We start from the raw sequence: 19,621 nt of genomic DNA, 5'->3' as shown, positions 1-19,621 counted from the left end.
TTTGAGACAGGGTCTCAATATGTAACCTGGCTGGCCTGGAACTCACTATGTAGACCAGGTTGGCATTCAACTCTCAGAGACCTGCCTCTGTCTCCCAAGTGCATGTATGCACCAAGCCCTGCACTGGACACCTTTTCAAGTGGAACTGACACTATTCAAATGTTTCCAAATTCAACTTAAGAGTTACAACATTTCCGTTTAATTTAGACTTGTGACTTCATAAAATTTATTCATTTTTAGTTATTTAACTCAGTAAATACATTTTAAATTTTTTTACGAGTTAGTTTTTTAATATAGATGTTCTTCACAAAAACACAGGGAAAGTGGGTAATTTCTCTAAATTCAAATTCCCTAATATTTTTGTCACTCTTTTCTCTTCCCTTCACAATAACTAGTTCTCTTCTCAACTCTTCACAAAGCTCTACTTTCCGATTTCTTTTCATTGTAGTAAGTACCAAAGGAAAGATACAGAACATTTCAGCGTAAAGCAGTCTCTCCTGTTCTCACTTAATACACACTTCAAAGCTACACATATGGCAGTTTTCTGAAAATATTAACAGTTGTTAATACCATGAAATTGAAAAGAATAAAAATGCCAGAGAAAATATATCATAAGCAATCAGTCTGAAGTATATTAAAAGCTAATCAGATCTTGACTTTCATATAAACACTAATTTTACCACTATAAAAGACATGATTATATTTTACTTTTCTTTATAAAACTACCTTTTAACAGAATATTCATAAACTAGTCATCCTTTAGATAGTTCTGTACTGATAAAAAGTTACTTGTAAAAGAAAAATATTAAAAATAATTGTTTCACAGAAACAGAAGGTTTTATCAAATTCTGATAAAAAGCTGTAATTATGAGTAGAGTCTTACCACACTATAACTTTTGCCACCAAAGATGGAGACTTAGGAAATGTTATACTGGTTAATAAGATGAGCATCTCAGCAACTTCAAAAATGCCACAGCAGAGATGAGGTAGTCGGAGACTCCACTTTCAGGAAGGGTCAGCATCATCTTTGGAGGGTATGTAGTTATCCGACATGTGTTTATAGCCTGAGCCTCATTACATCAATAAGAGGCAATCTTGAGTGGCTACCTCTCACAGAGATCAAGACGATCTTTAGACCACTAAGGAAAAAAAAAATTCTAGAAGAGAATGGTACCATTTCCCCCCTTTTAATTTTGTAATTGGTGAAAAAGTTAAAGCTATTAGTTTTTGTTTGCTTGTTTGTTTTTTGTTTTTCTAGACAGGGTTTCTCTGTGTAGCTTTGCCCCTTTCCTGGAACTCATTCTGTAGCCCAAGCTGGCCTCGAACTCACATAGATCCGCCTGCCTCCACCTCACGAGTGCTGGGATTAAAGGCGTGCACCACCACCGGCCTGGCAAGCTATTAGGTTTGTGTGTGTGTGTGTGTGTGTGTGTGTAGGGTGTTATTGAGACAGGGTTTCACTCTGTAGCCTAGGTTGTTCCAGAACTCATGGTAATCCTTCTGCCTCAGTCTCCCAAGTTCTGGGAATACAAGAATGACTACCATGATCAGTAAAAGCTATTGCTAGAAAATGTTTTCTTTACACTAACAGCCCCCCAAGATTGGGAAAGGATACTTTAATGTACATGTAACAAGAATTAAGGAAAAAAAATATTTTGAGATATATTCTCACCATACAGCTGTGACTGGCTTAAACTCACAGCAACCTTCATCCCTCTGGTTCCCAAGTGCTGGGATTGCAGGTGTGCACCACCATAGTAGCAAGAACTATTTGTTTTAACTTGGAAACTTATGAGACAATGTCCTTTCAATCCAGGTTGAAGCAAGTTTTCTAATACAACTGAACTAGCATCAAGAAATCAATTACGAGAGCACACCTTTAATCCTAGTGCTTGGGAGGCAGAGGCAGGAAGATCTCTGTGAGTTCGAGGACAGCCTGGTCTACACAGCAAGCTACAGGGATATACAGAGACTGTTTCAAACAAACACACACACACACACACACACACACACACACACACACACACACAATCCAACCAACTAAATAACAACAGAACCAAAACAAATAACAACAGCAACAAAAAAGAAAGAAAAAGGAAAAAAGAAAGGAAAGCAAGAGAAATAAATCAATTACTAGCTCTTCATGGGGGTTCAAACCTGTAATCCTGAAACTCAGGCTGTTGTATCTCAAACCTGAGGTCAGCCTAGGCTACATAGAGGGACACACTCTCTCTCTCTCTCTCTCTCTCTCTCTCTCTCTCTCACACACACACACACACACACACACACACACACACACACACACACACAAATAAATAAAAATTACTACAATATTTAAAAGGGGCAGATAGCCTATCAGAAGGAAAACTGGGCAATCTGTGGTCAGTCACAGAGGAGAGAACTAGGGCACCAGTGCACGTGTCTATCCTACTGGTTACTCCAGGCCAGTGATGGTCCTGAAACACCGTGCTGCCCTTCAGAGTGTGAATGTGAAGTACTATTTTGTCCTCCTGTCCAGTATGTTATATGCTGGAGCTATGGCTATGTCTTCTCTTCTCTGAAGCTACATAAAATGTATGTTAGTTCTGAAGACAGAAATAATTAGTTAGGGTGTGAAGACCAAAAGTAATATTAAGCTTCCTAAATATTGAACGTGTTTTGTTTGCATCTTTATTTAAGTTTAGTGTAAAATAATGAGAAACTGTTCAGGTCTTTTGGTTACTGGTGGATACAGCAGCTGTTTAGAAAGTGCCTATTTCCCCCTAGGAACCAGAGTTCCTAAGAAAGAGCTGAAGTAGATGCAACAGTCCATCAATGAACATAGCAAACTCTAGTTGCCTTAGCAACTCCAAGCTCCTAATGCTGCTATTTTATTTGTAAAGCTTCTAGTAAGAAAGGAATCCAAGTTACATTATGATGGTATTCACCTCTTCCAGGGTGAAGGGCTGCTGTATTTGGATTTATTGACAACCCTGCCACACTGCAGAACAAATGTACCTCTAGAACGTAACATTCTCTTTTCATTGGCCAGATTAATAAAAATCAAGCTTGTTTTAGTTAATATTTAAAATGAAAACACATTAAGTTTCATTTTAAAGCATTTTGTTGCCTAACATTCCTATTAGCAATTACAAAAATCAATTACATTATTGTGGACAGATTACAACACTCATCTTTACTGAAGAATTTTAAAATGAAAATGGAAAAGATAACTATCCTGCCATACAAGAATACTGATAGCATAGATTAGCAAAATATTTCACATGTAGGAAAGGGCAGAAGATTACTTAAAAAAAATACAGAATATTCAAATGTATTTGTAATGCCTTGAAATTTCAAATATGCCTGGACCATATGTAAATTAAGTGGAAAAGTATATAATTTGCACGGTAAAAACAAAAACCAGACACCTGCTTAAAAATATATAACAAGTGTATTATAAGAAAAATAAATTCATCTGGAATTAAAATTTAGGGCAGTTTTATTTTGGATTCTAACTGCCTTTGTAGAAAAATTCAAAGAGGCATAAGAAAAATAAGATATTAAATGAAAATATGTATGCAAGTCCACATTCCTAACCTTCTCCATCACTGTTGCTCTGGCACATCAATCCTGAGTAACCTAACTTTGGATTTATAATGGTATTCCTTCAGATACAATTTCATAGGAGAAGGAACTGGAAGGGCATCAATGCCATCATAAGTTGTACAATTACAAATAACTGTTCTGCAAATATGCTGCAAGGAAAAGGGGAAAGTCCGGATTAACGGAGTGGACAAAAGTGGTTCAAAGAACATACAGGCACTTGGGTCCTTATAATGTTCTAGGAGCCCAGTAATGTCAGGAGAATGGAAGACACACGGATCATGGGCATCGAAGCTAAAGTTGTGATTCCACTGTTCAATTCTAGCATGAAGAGAACGACTATAGCGTCTAAAACTAACGGAGAATAAATAATCTTCCTGTGCTGAGTCTCGAAGTAAAAAGGTACCCTCTGGCTTTCCTTCTAACAGAGCTTCGGCTGCATATTTATCCATAACACCCCAGTAGCATGGATTGTTACTGATCTGAAGGAGGTCTGGTACAAGGCAGTGAACGTAATCAATCTGGGTGTGGTGCTTGGGAGGTGTCTCCAACTGCAGGATTTCATCATCCATTTCCCACCTGGGCTTGTTTCTTTTCCTGGAGCTTGTGCACAGTGTTATAATTTCATCCTCTGAATCCATATCACTATCTTCTATGCTGTTATTTGTGACCAAGTTCATAAGAGAGCCAGTTATGTGACCACCTCTACATGAAGCACTGCTGGTAGGTACCACACAAGGCTGAACACTGGTATCCGAGAGACAGGGCATGTCTTCGTCCACGTTTCTTCGCTTGAGCTGAGCATCCCTCAATTCACTCTCAGATAAGTCTGTGCTCACCCATTCATCTGAATTTGGACTTACAGGCACAGTATGTCGTTTAATAAAATGCCATCTAAAGGCTAAATCCGATCGAGGTGGAAAAGGGCACTTATCTAGCATGAGTTCACTGATATGAATTTTTCTTTTAGATGGAAGCCCTGAAGAGTGCCGACTACTACAATTCTTTATCGGAAAACACTGGCCCACAGCATCTTGTAGTTTCTGTTTAAGGGATCGGCCTAAAAATCTGTGCCCACAGGAGTGGTCTAAGTCCAGCTGAATGGATGAGCAGCTGTGCTCCCTTTCTCGGCCCCTTCCAGGAGCTTCAGCCTTCTCTCCAGGACATACGGTTTCAGACTCGGAACAGCTCTCCCTCTTTCTGGACCAAGATAACTTCCTTCCGCTCCACACATAGCCATCCTTTCCATCAGCACTTCTACTCCGGCCTGTTTTAGGCCGCACATCTACATTTTTACTATTGTTTTCAGCCATTTTAAACAAATTATTTACAAATCCCAGTGGTAGCAAGACTGCATTTTCAGCTTTTCTGACCGAAGTTTCTTCTGGGCACTTTCTGGATGAATCTAAGAAAAAGAAGAAAGGAAGTCATTAGCAGCCTGTTCATCTATTGGACACGAGATAAAAAGCAGAATCAGCCCACGAAAGACACTGCCATGCTGTTAGGCAGCCCCGGGTATCCCATTCCCATGTTACGGTGCTGCTCTACCATATTGGGATAATATTTCCTCATACCATGAAGGTAAGATGATGGAGTCCTGCCGGGTGGTGGTGGCGCACGCCTGTAATCCCAGCCCTGAGGAGGCAAAGGCAGGTGGATCTCTGTGAGTTCAAGGCCAGCCTGGTCCACAAAGCTAGTCCAGGAAAGGCTCCAAAGCTACAGAGAAACCCTGTCTCGAAAAACAAACAAACAAACAAAACAAAACAAAAAAAAGATGATGATGGAGTCCTTTCACAGAGCTAAACTTCAGTATGGGTCCTCTCTCAGGAATAATACATGCTTGGATAGGAATAATTCCTACTTTTGCAGTTACCTTATACCTATTTATCCTTCCCTTATTTTTCTTTTATTGGTTTCCTGAGACAGGGTCTTGCAATGTAGCCTTGGCCAACCTAGAAATCTATGTGGCCCAGACTGACCTTAAACTTGCAACATTCCTTCTGCCCCCAATTCTACACTAGAATTACAGTCATGTGTCACGACATCTGACTTTCACTTTCTTTTTCTTATTTCACAACAGGCCAGTGAATTCTTTATGAGAAGAGGCAGTTACAAATCTATGAGCTAGTGCTTAGAACTAATACCCTGTATTGTTTCTTCTCTTGTTTCCATCTCTATTGATTAAAATACCAACAATTTTGAGTTGTACAGTGTAACATGAGTCTATTAAGTAAACAAATTACTACCGAGCAATAGGAATGCCAAGTAAATATTCCTAAGAGTTTTGCCAATTAATTCCAGTAACTAGTTACATCATTATCAGTCTTTGCAGTTTTTAGAAGTATTCTACTCACATAATACTCTTACATTCTTGATCACAAACAGGTAATTTTCTACAGGGCATTCCTTGGCTACACATACTAGAATTCTAATGAATTTATGTAAGTATTGTGAAAATCTTTTCTTAGTCATTTTGAGTTCTGTGTTTGTGTGCACCATGTACATGCAGGTGCCTGAGGAAGCTTAGAGGGTATCAGGTCCCCTGAACTGTAGTCAGAGGTGGCTATGAGACTCCTGGTGTGCGTGCTAGGAACCAAACCTAGGTCCTCTGTAAAAACAATACATTCTCTTAGCTTCTGTGACATCTCTCGAGCCCTACTTTATTTATGTGCATTGGTGTTTTGCCTGCATGAAGGTGTCCACTAACCTGGAACTGGAGTTACAGACAGCTGTGAGCTGCCATGTAAGAGCTGGGAATTGAACCTGGGTCCTCTGGAAGAACAGCCAGTACTCTTAACTGCTGAGCCCTCCTACATATGTGTTTTCAAGTGAAGCAGGCAGGGCCCTATAATTCCAAATATTTTGCAACTAAGAGCTGAATTTTGTATCAGCCAGAAAAATCAGTCATTCAACATGTTAATTAAGATTAAGTCTCTTAATTTCTGAGCATTAAAAACCTCAACAGTCAAGTGATATGGTTAGAGAATTAATACACTTTGAAATAAAATCCTAATTTTACCTAACTTTTCAAGCAATACTACTATCACTTAATACTGCATTTATATTCAACAGTATTTTTTTTCCCCTCAGAACAGAGGCACATGAGTTTCCATAGTCAAAGAGCCTGCTAAATAATACATCATTCTAAATGCTTAGATGGGGGACCCTAGCATGACTGTAACATATAATAAGATTTGGTTTTACTCAATTACTGAGCAACCCTCAATGAAACATTACACTATTAAGAATTTATACAAGCTGTTAATAGAAAATTTAATTAATCTAAAAAAATAAAAGAAAAATTTGAAATATTAAAAAAAAAACCCAAACAAACATATTTTGCTGCTGGAGTATCCACTGCAGATAAGCACCGGAGGGCTCCTGTTGCAAATCACCCTCTGGAGCGATGGAAGGATCTTTCTACTGACACTTGGAGGGAACCTGATCTGGTGTTGGTGTGGGCCTGGGCTTCTGCTTATGTCTTTCCTCAGGACAATGAGATTCCTCATTAGGTTTCTGAGTACTGAGTGTGCCCTGTGGCTGCAGCTGAAGCCCAACATGGCAGAAACCTCTTGGCCCTTTGTGAAAAACTCTCCCCTTCTGATGCTAATGGGGACTGAAAGCCCAATATGGCCAGCTTTGGTAAGCATTAAGGTAAGCCTAGGAACTGCAGCCATGTGGTTGGATTCTCCAGAAGGTAATGTATGGCAACTGCTTTTTCAAGTATATATGAGAACATGTCACCCAGACACGTTGGAGATTAAGGATAACACTGAAGATCACTGACCTCCATTTATTAACAGTAGCATGCCAGCTAAGCATTTTCATTCTCACAATCTCATTCAAGCTGGAGCAGTACCTACTTCTCAGGAGTGGCTCTGTGCAACATTTATTGGCCTCCTGAAATTCATTTAGCCCCCTTTGAAGATACCTTAAAATTTGTAAGCCTGAATGTAGCCATTATGAGACCATTAATTCTGCTCCTTGTGAGCTGCCTGTTTTTTCTTTATGGTTCTTAGTTGTTCTTTTGCAGAGCTTCCAGCTTAAGTCGTACTGGGATCAAGAAAAATGGGCCTCGGCAGTTCGTGTTCCTGGAGTTGTGTCCATGCCAGTGGATACCCTCACGCTCCAGAAGAGAATTTGACATCGCTGCTGCCGTTGTTGCTGTTATAACAGCGGCGACCACCGCTACTACTGTTTCTGGGATTGCCATTTCATAATTGGTTACTACAGCTAGCACAGTGGAAACCCTGGCAGCAAAAGTAGCTACCACAGTTAGTTAATCTTTCATTCTATTGGGCATGACAAATTTAAATCAATAGTTAAATACATTTCGATTGACTTTGAAAGTTATAAATTTACAAACTCAAGTTCCATTTGCTTTCAGGATACCATCTTACAAGGACTCCAATTTGCAGTAAAGCTCGTTAAGGAAGGGAATTGCTCAGTTGCCTTTAGCCTACTGGCTATGGGTGGGTTAAGACTTCTGTTGGTCTTTTTTGTGTCGAACACACAGATTGCAAGCCCAGCACCACTTAGAGATCTTTGGCAACAGTTAACTCTGCAGCTCTCACACGACTGAGTCTGTATGATAATGAGCATTCAGAGACGGGTAATGCCTGGGGGGCGCTCACCAACCTAAGACAGAATGCCTGTGTGGCCTGGACAGGTGTCTCCATGACGGGTAAGGTGACCTGCTGACATCCCATGCAACCTAAGTCAGAAGCTCATTTTTTTAGTAAAAGGGGGGGGACCTGTAGGTCCCTGGCCCCCTGTTTTGGGTAACTGTTGCATTGCTTGCTGACCTTGACCTTGATATCCTCCCTAGGCTAATTCCCTATGAGATTCCACCCTCCTGAATGCTTAAGGGAAGTTCTTTGTCTGTGTATCCTGCATATTGAGCGTTAACAGCTTAGATGCAAGATTGTAAAACATCAGAAGCAAACTTCTGCCCTCTGGCGTTCTCCCATTGTGCTGTAAGCCTGTATTTAAGACCTCCTCCCTCCTTCAATAAACGACACTTGGCATTCAAAAAATAAGAAATTAAAACAAAGCTTAGAATCCTAGAAGCAATGAAGATAGTTTGAAGATTCCTTACTGTAAAATCTGAAATGCTTCAAAAAAAAAAAAAAAAATCAAACTTTTAAAGTGTCAGCATGTGGTTACCAGTGGAGGATTCTACACCCAACCACATGGTTGGCTATAGGCAAAACACAGGCACATTAAAAATGCTGTGTAAAATCACCATCAGGCGATGTGTATAAGATGTACATAAATCATGAATGAATTTTTCAGACTTGGGCTCATTCACAAGATATCTCATTACTTTTATATATATATATATATATATATATATATATATATATATAAAAATTCCAAAATCTGGGAAAACAAACAAACAGCATTTAAAAACACTTCTGGGGCTGGAGAGATGGCTCAGAGGTTAAGAGCACTGACTGCTCTTCCAGAGATCCTGAGTTCAATCCCCAGCAACCACATGGTAGCTCACAACAATCTGTAATGAGATCTGGCGCCCTCGTCTGGCCTGCAGGGATACAAGCAGACAGAACACTGTATACATAATAAATAAATAAATCTTAAAAAAAACCAAAAAAAACAAAAAAACACTTCTGGTTCTAAGCATATCAGCTAAGGGAGACCGAGGTAACACAGAGAAGGAAAGCCTTGCAAACAACTACAGGTAAAAATGCTTTTCAACAACACTGGAGGCTAAAGGTGAACTTCTTACTTGGAAGGAAAAGGAGCCAAAGCATCAAACAGGAGAAAATGAAACTTCCTATTTCACTGAGTTATGGATAAGATGTTCTCTAAAGCGGGATGTAAAGTCTAAACAAGACATGCAGCCAGGAGAGGGAGCTCTGGGTAAAAGACAGAAGGACATCTCACACACAAGACAGACAACGCCAAGGTCAAAGATCAATGTCTGGAAAGGTCAATTACTGAGAGAGTAATAAAGCAAATTTAAAAAAGATTAGATGACAACTATGAGGAGTTCACCCCATACTCCCCCCCCACCCCCACGTGTGCTGGGGGTTGAGCTCAGGGCCTTGTTCCTGACAGGAAAGCTCTCTATCACTGAACTACATCCCAACCCTTCACTTTTACGTAGCCCAGATAGGATCCACCTCTCAATCCCCTGCCTCCTGAATGCTAAGATTATAGGAAGCTATCATGGCAGGCTAAGGAATCCTAATTTCATAGAGGAGCATGTTACAGTTTTCAAAGTAGAAAGAAAATTTACATGGCATTTCTTGGTTTCCTAAAAGTTAAAGTGTATGAAACTGATTCTACGCTTGACGATGCTTTCAGAACTCACTGTCATCTGGTAATCTGCCCGAGGCTACCCTGGAGGGACAAGTGGAGTCCTAACTGCTGAAGTCAGGCCAGCCTGCTCCATGTCTAGTCACTTAGTGTAGTGTACTGTGTGTCTGTAAGATGAGGGATGGATTTTTGGACTATAATATTTGAAGTAAAAGAATCTTTATAATGTTTTATTGAGATATGACTATGAAAATTTCGTTAAACACCAGGGTTGCTGTGGCAGGAATCTTAAAAGGTCTTATTAATGAAATCAAACCCGAGGCCAGTTATTGGGGTGAATGCTAGAAAATCAGATAAGCAGAACAAGCCACAATTACCTCACCTCACCTCACCAGTTCCTCAGCTGGTCTTGTTTCCTCAGATTGTAGCTTCTGAGTCCTCCACATGAATCTTAGCTGAACTGTGTTGCTCCAAAGCCAAAATGCTTAACCAAATGCTTAACTACATGCTTTACTCCTTTAGTTCCTGGTCCTCACGCCTTATATACCTTTCTCTTTCTGCCCCCTCTCCCTGGGATTAAAGGTTGGGTTTCTGGGATTAAAGGCGTGGGTCACCATGCTTAGCTGTTTCTAAAGTGGCTTTGAACTCAGGAATCCTGCTAGCTCTGCCTCCCAAGTGCTGGGATTAAAGGCGTGTAACACCACCGCCCAACTTCTGCTATGGCTTACTCTTCCCATTTTCTAGCCACCATTTTTGGCTTTGTTCTAGTGGCTGTCTGTTCTCTGACCCCAGATATGCTTATTTCGGGGAACACCCAATATTTCAGGGAACACAATACCCACCACAGGTTGCACATGATCTCAAGATACGGTATTTACATTAGTTGAGCTTTGGGGGCTGGAGAGACGGCTCAGTGGTTAAGGGTACTGACTATTCTTCCTGAGGACCAGAACTGGGCAGCACTCATATCAGGTGGCTCACAACTGCCTTACCTGCAGCACCAAGGTATCTGATGCTCTCCTCCAGCATCTGTCCATCTCTCACACACACATACATAAATACAAATTAAAATAGTTTTAAAGTAAGTAAGTTAACTTTTTGTGTGTGTGTGTGTGGGGGGGGGGAAGACAGGGTTTCTCTGTGAAAGAGTCCTGGCTGGCCTCAAACTCACAGAGATTCACCTGCTTCTGTCTCCTGAGTGCTGGGACTAAAGGTGTGCACCATCACCGCCTGGCTCTAAGTTAAAGTTTTAAGAGGAATCCAAATCAAATTTTCTTCTTTCCCAAAATGGCAAGTCTTTTAATTTCACTTTTACTGAGCTAACAAGTGACTCTCCAAAGTGACTAAGCAGATTTTTAACAGTTTACACTCCATAGCATAGGTAACCTCTTAACAACTTCTAGAAAAGCCTTTGCTACAGTTAAGATCACATTAGAAAAAGGTAGTTGGGATCTCCAGACCATGCTGCAAAAGATATTCAGACTGTCCTCCATTGTATAGAATGTGCCATCATGTGAGCTATGCATGGTGGCACACATGTACTCCTAGTATTTTGGGGGTAGAGGCAGGAGGATCAGGAGTTAAAGCTTGTCTTTGGGAACATAGTGAGTTTGAAGCCAGCCAGGGCTACATAAGATCCTGTCTTAAACAGTTAAACCAAACAACCAATATATCATGTCCAAACAATAACAACAAAAAACCTTCTTGTATCTTCCCACTTAAGGACCTGGGAGGAATTTTCTAATATCTTTCAAAAGCCTCATTAGATTTGTGGTGCTTGGGATCAAACCGGGTTTCATAATGCTCTTTTAATAAGGTACATCCCTAGCACCCCAAATTCATTTAAAAGTTATTTATTTTTGAGACTCAGTCTTACTATATAGCTCTGGCTAGCCTGGAACTCATTATGTAGATCAGGTTAGTATCTACATACTAAAAGAGTATGAACTCACAGAGATTTGCCTGCCTCTGCCTCCCAAGTGCTAGAACTAAAGTTGTGCATTGCTACACCTGGCTCCAAATTCTTAAAAATATAAAAATGCAATCATACTGTTCACAATAAAACTAACATGGCTCCTGTGGTGTTTTGAATAACAATGGCCCCCGTGATTCATACATTTGAATGCTAGGTCAACAGAGAGTGGCATTATTTAAAAGGATTAGGAGGTATGGCCTTGTTGAAGGAAGTGTGTCACTGGGGGAGGGCTTTGAGGGCTCAAAAGTCCAAGCCAGGACCCAGGGTCTCCTTCTTCCAGCTGTTGGCAGATCCAGATGTAGACCTCTCAACTATCTCTCCACCCCATGTCTGCCTGCATGCTGCCATGCTTCCTGCCCATGGAGAAAATGGACTAAACCTCTGAACTGTAAGCCCGCCCCAGGTAAAAGATTTCTTTTTTAAGAGTTGCTGTGCATGGCCTCTCTTCACAGAAACAGAACACAGACTAATACAGCTCCACATAGCCAGCCAGCCATTAGTTCTTGAAAATGTCTTGTCGTCATCATTGCTCTTTACAAGGCTGGGGTTAGAATCCAGGCTTCATGCATGTTGGGTAAGTGCTCCAGCCCAGCTGATTCTTGGAATTTAACCAACTTTGTATAGAGGAGAAGGAGCTACAGGATGGCTGGGTGGCTCTGTGACCAGTTTGGGTGCAGTACAAAACACAGACAGAACTTCGAGAGATGGGAACATACTGAAGAGTGAGTGTGAACAGCTAGAGAGAAACTCCCCTTCCTCTTTCTTTTTAAAGAAGGGGAAGGACCCATTTGGGAGAAGCTGCTTTGGTTCCTGATTCAATATTAATTTTTTATGAAGGGAGCCATGTTACACACAGCCTTGGGGAATGAACAGTGACATAAAAAAAAAAAAGCCATTATTTCTTAATGAGAAAGAGGTAAATGTTTAAAAAGCAAGTTTACGTAAGAGCCACTTCAAGAGAGCAAGTTTCCAGATCCAACTGCCATGATAATGATGAAAGAAAAAAATCAATGTCCATATGCTAATTTCACTAACAAAAGATATAACTAATATTTCTATTGTGCCAGGCTAGGAAGGTAATTTTAACTCAAGTAAAAGTTAATAATGAAATGGTTAAACATTATCAGGAAAACTAATTTGTATTCTCTATATTGCTGGATAATAGGGCATATTTTATATGTGTGGATATAAATTATTCTACTACTTATGCCTACAATGCCAATATACATTTCAGTCTCAAATTCTAATTTCTAACACTAACCCAAAATAAATTTGATTCAGAGTAATTCAACATACTAAATAATTCACAAATATATTTTATTATTGTGATAGCAATTCAGTCCTGTGACTTTTCCTACAAAATTTGTGACTCCAAGTCAGATTATAGCTTGATATTTAAGTTGGATGTTGAAATAAACATTTAGGCTTCACAAATGGAATTTGTTGGATAGCAGACAACAGAGGAATTCCTTGGAATATTACATCAAAAAGTGAAAACAGGTTGTACATGAGAAAAAAAAAATTGAGATGAAAAGTTTTCCTTCTCTAATTATCCTTTCCCTAGTAAATTTTTTTTTATTTTCTAGCAAAAAAATTTTAAATTTACATTTATTTTCTAGAAAGTATTTAAAAGTATGTTCTTTAAAGAGTTAGCCAGGGCTCACAAGGCTAAACTGGAAAATTAAAAAAAAACAAAAAAGAAAAAACAACAAAGAAACAAGAAGGGCAAACCCGACAAAACCTGGGTTTAACACTCTCGTCTGCCCTTCCCACTCCTGCACTCTCCTTTCCGCTCTCCGCTTGTCATGCCAGATTCTTAATCTGCACATACCCAGTAAACATACATTCCAACTGTCTGGGTAGGAGGAAGCTTCAGTGTTTTATCATACTGCATGGGAACCACTGCTAATAGTAATGCACATTTAAAAATATGCTAAGATAGACTTTTTAACTTTCTTACTACAAAAGTTATGTTAACTTGAATGACTCATTTCATTATGTATACATCCATCGAAATCATATTGTATTCCATAAGTATATAAAATTACTATTTGTCAAAGTAAAACAACTCAATTCAAATACCTATTCTGGGGAAAAAAGGTAGGACCCTCGTTAAACAAGTTTGAATAGTGCTCACTGGCAGACCATCACCCACATTGACAAAGCTTTTCAGAGGCCCTTCAGTAAAGAAATCTGCTTAAGGCACAGATTCCTGCATTTACCACAAATCTTTTTTGTAGAACAGAATTTGGGAAACATTAAAGTGAATGTACATTCCATGAGCTTATGAACTAAATATAAAGAGATGTATCTAAACACTTCTCAACTGAAGTCAGCTACGCTAGGATAAAGGGCAAGCAGAAAACTAAGGGCTGGAAGTACATGTGATATAGGCAAGCCCAGGAACAGTTTAGTAACCTGGGACTTTACTGGGGTTTGTGTTACACACACTCATCTTCTAATAATGGACTTGGTAGCTTAGGTCCCTTTTCTACAGGTACTATGAACATACCCTTTTCTGAACAATGCACCTAGCAACCTGCTAGCAACACAGAGCCCCCACCTACATCAAGCTATGTCTACACCCCTTTTCAATCAACTATGCAGGTTTCTCTTCCCACATGGGCCAAGGAACAGTTTTTATTCAAATATGTTCCTAGTATTTCTTGGTCCTGATCCGATGTAAATTGACTTTAGGTACATGTGCAGTAAAGCAAAACCTGTGTCATGTTAACTGTCCGAGAATTCCCTATTACTATCTTATGCCTATGCATAATTGGATGTGCGTATCATTAAAGTCAGATGCATTTTGGAAAGAAGCATGTTCAGGAGAAAAGTGACTATATGACCTAACCTATCAATCCAAATAGGAAGCCACCCTCCCCATGCCCCTTTTAACTAAATTCCATTTTCTCTGAGCCCACAGAAAGAAGCCCCCAATGCCAACTGAGGCCCTTGAGAATCTGGGTTCATGAGGCCCACTGCTCCCTAACAGTGCATTATGATATTTTTATTGCTTTGTTTAAATAAAGTTTCCTTGCTACTTTTGCAAATATGTGTGAGCTTTTATTTCAATTCCAAATGAATAAGGAGCCAAGAATCTGGAAACACTTGACTCTGGCCCTCAGTCCCTGACTGCCACACAAAACCTGGCTTCCTCAAAGTGGAAGGAAGAGCAACAACAGACTTCTTAAAAAAATTTATTTATTTTTATTTTATGTGCATTGGTGGTGTTTTGCCATGGTTGTCAGGTCCCCTGGAACTGGAGTTACAGACAGTTGTGATCTGCCATGTGGGTGCTGGGAATTGAACCTGGGTCCTCTGGAAGAGCAGTCAGTGCTCTTAACCGCTGAGCCATCTCTCCAGCCCTGAACAACAGACTCTTAGAACCGGAATATTTAAGATAAGTTATTAAAACACTTTATGGAATAAATTGAATAGATGTATTTTCCTCCTAATTTGTAATTTTCAATAACAAAACTTAGTATGTATTGGTTAATATATGGAATATTAAAATAAGTTTAAGGAAAAAAAGGAAGTACAGATCACTGGTAGAGAACTGGATTAGCATGTATGAAGCTCTGTGATCAATCTCCAACACTGCAAAACTAGCCAAAAGTATAACTCTTATTAAACTTGATTTTCTCATTTGTAAATCAGGACACATTTTTATAGAATTGTAATTAAAATGTATGAAAGCAACATTCAATGAGATTAACAAAAATAAGTTTCTTTGTATAGTGAATGGCAGTTAATATAGAAATTCCCGACTGATCAAAGTACAGAGAGTAATTATGAATGCATTCAACCACAAATGGGACACCATGTCACACACCCCAAAACTAAGGACTATTGTGGAAGATGAGAGAGGTTTTAGGAGCCAGAGGTCATGGAGAACCAAGCCAGTGAACATTCTAGTATGGAGTGGGGAGGTACTTATGAGACCCCACTCTGAACTGACGAACTACTAACAGATGATGGCTTCTAGGGGAGGAAGAGTCAGTTTTCTTTAAGGGTGTGGCAACCATATTCCAGTGGATGGCCCTATACTCCTAAGTATATGGGCAACACTGATTAGACAATGGGAGTTATTCCAGTGGTAGAGGACAATAGGCTGAAAGAGGGTGGGGAGGTAGGAGCAGATCTCAGAGGAATTGGGGGGAACAGTGAAATGGTGGTGAATATGATCAAAATACAATGTGTGAAATTCTCAAGGAATAAAATTATATTAAAATTGATAATATCCGCCTTGCTATGATAAAAGTCAATCTAGTGCTGCCAAAGTAATACAAGAATTAAATGCCTGCTATTTCATGTAGTGGAACTAGGCGGCTAAGAGCAGAGGCACTTTTACTATATTCTCTTTTGTATCTTTATTTATTTATTTATTGACCTGAGGTCCGAACCCAGGGCCTTGTACTTGCTAGGCAAGTGTTCTACCACTGAGCTAAATCCCCAACCCTCTATTTTGTATCTTACTGGGTTTCTACAAGTATTATTTACTCCCAGAATAAATGTTATTAACATTCATTCATAATACATTTGGAGAGATTAAAATATATATTTTTTTCAATATTTAGTTCTCCTCAGTTATTGTTACCCTCTCTTCCAGCCTCGTCTTCCGTAGTAATGATAGGGTTTTCTCTGTAGCTTTGGAGCCTGTCCTGGAACTCACTCTGTAAACTAGGCTGGCCTTGAACTCACAGAGATCTGCCTGTCTCTGCCTCCTGAGTGCTGGGTTTAAAGGCATGGGCCACTGCTGCCCGGCTATAATGATGATTTTTACATCAAGTAAATATTCTATTGAAAAGAAATTTTAGGGGCCAGACTGAAGAGATGGTTCAGTAGTTATGAATACTTGCTGTGCTTGCAAAGGACCCAAAATTCAGTTCCCAGAACCTGTATCTTACAGTTCACAATAGTTCACAATTGCCTATAACTCTCCAGGGGATTTGATGCCCTCTTCTGGCCTCTGCAAGCACCCTCTCCCTCTCCCCTGCCCCCCCTTCTCTCCTCTCTCTCTCTCTCTCTCTCTCTCTCTCTCACACACACACACACACACACACACACACACACACACACACACATCCCACCACATTTTTTATAATTAAAAATAAAATTTAAAAAAAAATAAACTCTGCTGTAGGAAATACTGTTATAGTTTCTTGCGTAACTGTGTAGGCTTATATGACATTATTTATATAGATAATATTACCTTTGATATAATGCTAATATATCTATGTTTTCTCAACCTATTGCCTTTGAGATCAACACTATTCATGAACCTCAGGGTATTAAAGTGGCCACAGTAGGCAACTAACCTTCAGTGTAATTGAATCTCCAATTTTGGCATTGTTTTTGGTGAGTTCATTCAGATACCCACTCAAATGGGATATGCACTGGTAATAAACAATTCATCTGGGGAACTTTGGTACCCACACCAGAATTAATAAATACAGAAATCAGGTATAATGATTTATTTTTTATTTTATTTTATTTATTTATTTTATTTATTTTTTGGTTTTTCGAGACAGGGTTTCTCTGTGTAGCTTTGCGCCTTTCCTGGAACTTGCTTTGTAGACCAGGCTGGCCTCGAACTCACAGAGATCTTCCTGCCTCTGCCTCCCAAGTGCTGGGATTACAGGCATGCGCCATCACCACCCGCTGATTTATCTTTTAAAGTAATGTTATTTTAGATAGCCTGAAAATTTTGCAATATAGTACTTTAGTTATGCAAATTTCATCACTGCATTATCATCCTGTACATTTTGCTTGAAAATCTATTGCCTTCAATAGTCCCATAAACTTGCTGAAGTTAGTAGCATTCACAGTTTTGGAGGCATTTGGCATTTGAAGGTTTTACAGGCTAATCCCCACTTTAAACAAAACCACTAGATATCTAAAGTGCCTAGCTAATAAACAATATCAGGCCTTAACAGTTTTAGACTTCCGTGAGTATCTTTTATGTACTTCAATAATTTGCTGGACCTAAGTATTATTTCCATTCTGTGGGGTGAGAAATCTGACATTCAGGAAACTAAAGACACACTCACACTCAAAGTCATACAATAGGTTAGAGTTAAAATTAAAACTACAACTGTTTAATCCTCAGGCTAAAGCTTAACCACACGAGTGAAATCAGCAAAGGAAATATTATCTTAACCTGTGAATAAGGCTTGATTGCTAGGGCAGAGAGAATGGGCAGGTGTTCTGACATTGTTCATAGTTTTAAAATCAGGTGTTAGTACAGATACTATGTCTAAAGTATTTACAACTATAACTCTTGTTCCTCTTTGCAGGTTTCTGAATGTTGAGCTCTGAAAAGCATTACCATGAAATCCCACCGTGATATATAAATAAATATCAGCTCAACCTGAACCTCACCCTGTAGCTAATAATTTTTATTGCCCAGTTACTTGGGCAAAAGAATTATAAATTTGTCCATCTAAAAACTGAATAATTTCACTGGGCGGTGATGGTGCACGCCTGTAGTCCCAGCACTCAGGAGGCAGAGGCAGGTGGATCTCTGTGAGTTCGAGGCCAGCTTGGTGTACAGAGTGAGTTCCAGGACAGGGTCCAAAGCTACAGAGAAACCCTGTCTCGAAAAACAAAACAAAACAAACAAAAAAACTGAATAATTTCAAAATAAAACTAAGTTACTAAACCATCATCTCAGGTACCTTCGTTCCTGTGGGAAATTAACAATTGGGTATTTTAAAGAATATCAGGTTCTTTTTGGGCCAACTAATCTTTCTTTTCACTCATATACAACTCTATTTGGAACCCTGGTTCTTACAAAATGCCACCAAAGCAAGAATACCACGGTTTGAGTAACTTAAGTTTGCAACTTTTTAGAATGAACCGAGACTGAAGAACAGCGAAAAATATACCTCTACAACAGAAAAATGTCTCAGGTGATGAAAATAAGTGCCTGAAACCGGATGGTGGGTACTACAAAAAACTGACAATTTCCATAAGATAAACACTAAGGAAAACAACAAAACAAAACCATACTTTTCAACAGAGACCAATTTACTAATATGGAGAACGTGAAGAACCCAAAAAAGCATAAACCTGACGGGCCAAGACCTTACTTAGCACAGGATGTGTTATGAGTTGCAAGGATGAGAGGAAGCGTTCCACAATGTAAATCAGAACTCTTCTTTCCGATCTAAACGCACTTTAGTAAACTTTGGGTGGGATCTAAAGAGGAAACCCGAGTTAACTCTCCTAAGCATTGTTTAGCTAGAGTTGCAAGAAACCAGAATTAATCCCTCCTTTATCACTACAGAAACGACAACGTGAGGGGCACGAAGGATGGTCAAGAATACAGGCTTGACAAGGTCCGTCTCTAACCCTGTCCCGAGGAGCTCGATCGGTTCAAGGAGCCGAATATGGTTGCCTGGGAGGAAAGCCTGGAGGGGTAGGCGCAAAACCCCAGCCCCTCACGGCCACCCTTCCCCCTCTCACCTCTCTGAGCGCGACTGAACCGGGGCTGTCCGAGCCACTGCCGCCATCACCGCCGCCATCACTCGGCGCTCGCTCAAGTGCGGAAAGGAGGCCCGGCCGCTCCCGCTCCTCGTGGAGCTCCCACCCGGCGGATGCCTCTCTGCCAGCGCCTCCCCCGCCCCCGCTCAGTCAGTCCAGTGTCAGACTGGCCGCTGTCTCCGCCTGCTCTCCAGGGACCGCCACCACTTCCGGGTTCCGCTCCCACCTTCTCTTTCAGAGCCGCCCCAGCCGCCGGCTCTGGGCTCCGCGGCGGCGCGCCGCTGACGCCAG

At 40.1% G+C, this 19,621-nt stretch overlaps 1 protein-coding gene across 1 annotated transcript; it reads right to left on the bottom strand.

Annotated features, from left to right (window-relative positions):
* Positions 1-2,283: 2,283 nt before the first annotated feature.
* Socs4 (suppressor of cytokine signaling 4) lies at positions 2,284-19,593 on the bottom strand. The gene is made up of 2 exons (XM_036199271.1): positions 19,313-19,593; positions 2,284-4,990 (listed from the first exon to the last, which is right to left on the bottom strand). The coding sequence occupies exon 2, from the start codon at positions 4,896-4,898 to the stop codon at positions 3,588-3,590; it is 1,311 nt and encodes a 436-aa protein (XP_036055164.1). The 5' UTR covers positions 4,899-4,990; positions 19,313-19,593; the 3' UTR covers positions 2,284-3,587.
* Between the last annotated feature and the right edge of the window lie 28 nt (positions 19,594-19,621).

The sequence above is a fragment of the Onychomys torridus genome, chromosome 9 (genome assembly GCF_903995425.1).
Source record: "Onychomys torridus chromosome 9, mOncTor1.1, whole genome shotgun sequence".
Taxonomy (NCBI): Eukaryota; Metazoa; Chordata; class Mammalia; order Rodentia; family Cricetidae; genus Onychomys; species Onychomys torridus.
Note: the sequence above shows the minus strand (reverse complement) of the source record. Positions and strands in the feature narration are given on the sequence as shown.

Bases quoted from the DNA above. Each gene is read 5' to 3' on its own strand.
- Socs4 (XM_036199271.1), bottom strand. From the start codon at position 4,898: ATGGCTGAAAACAATAGTAAAAATGTAGATGTGCGGCCTAAAACAGGC.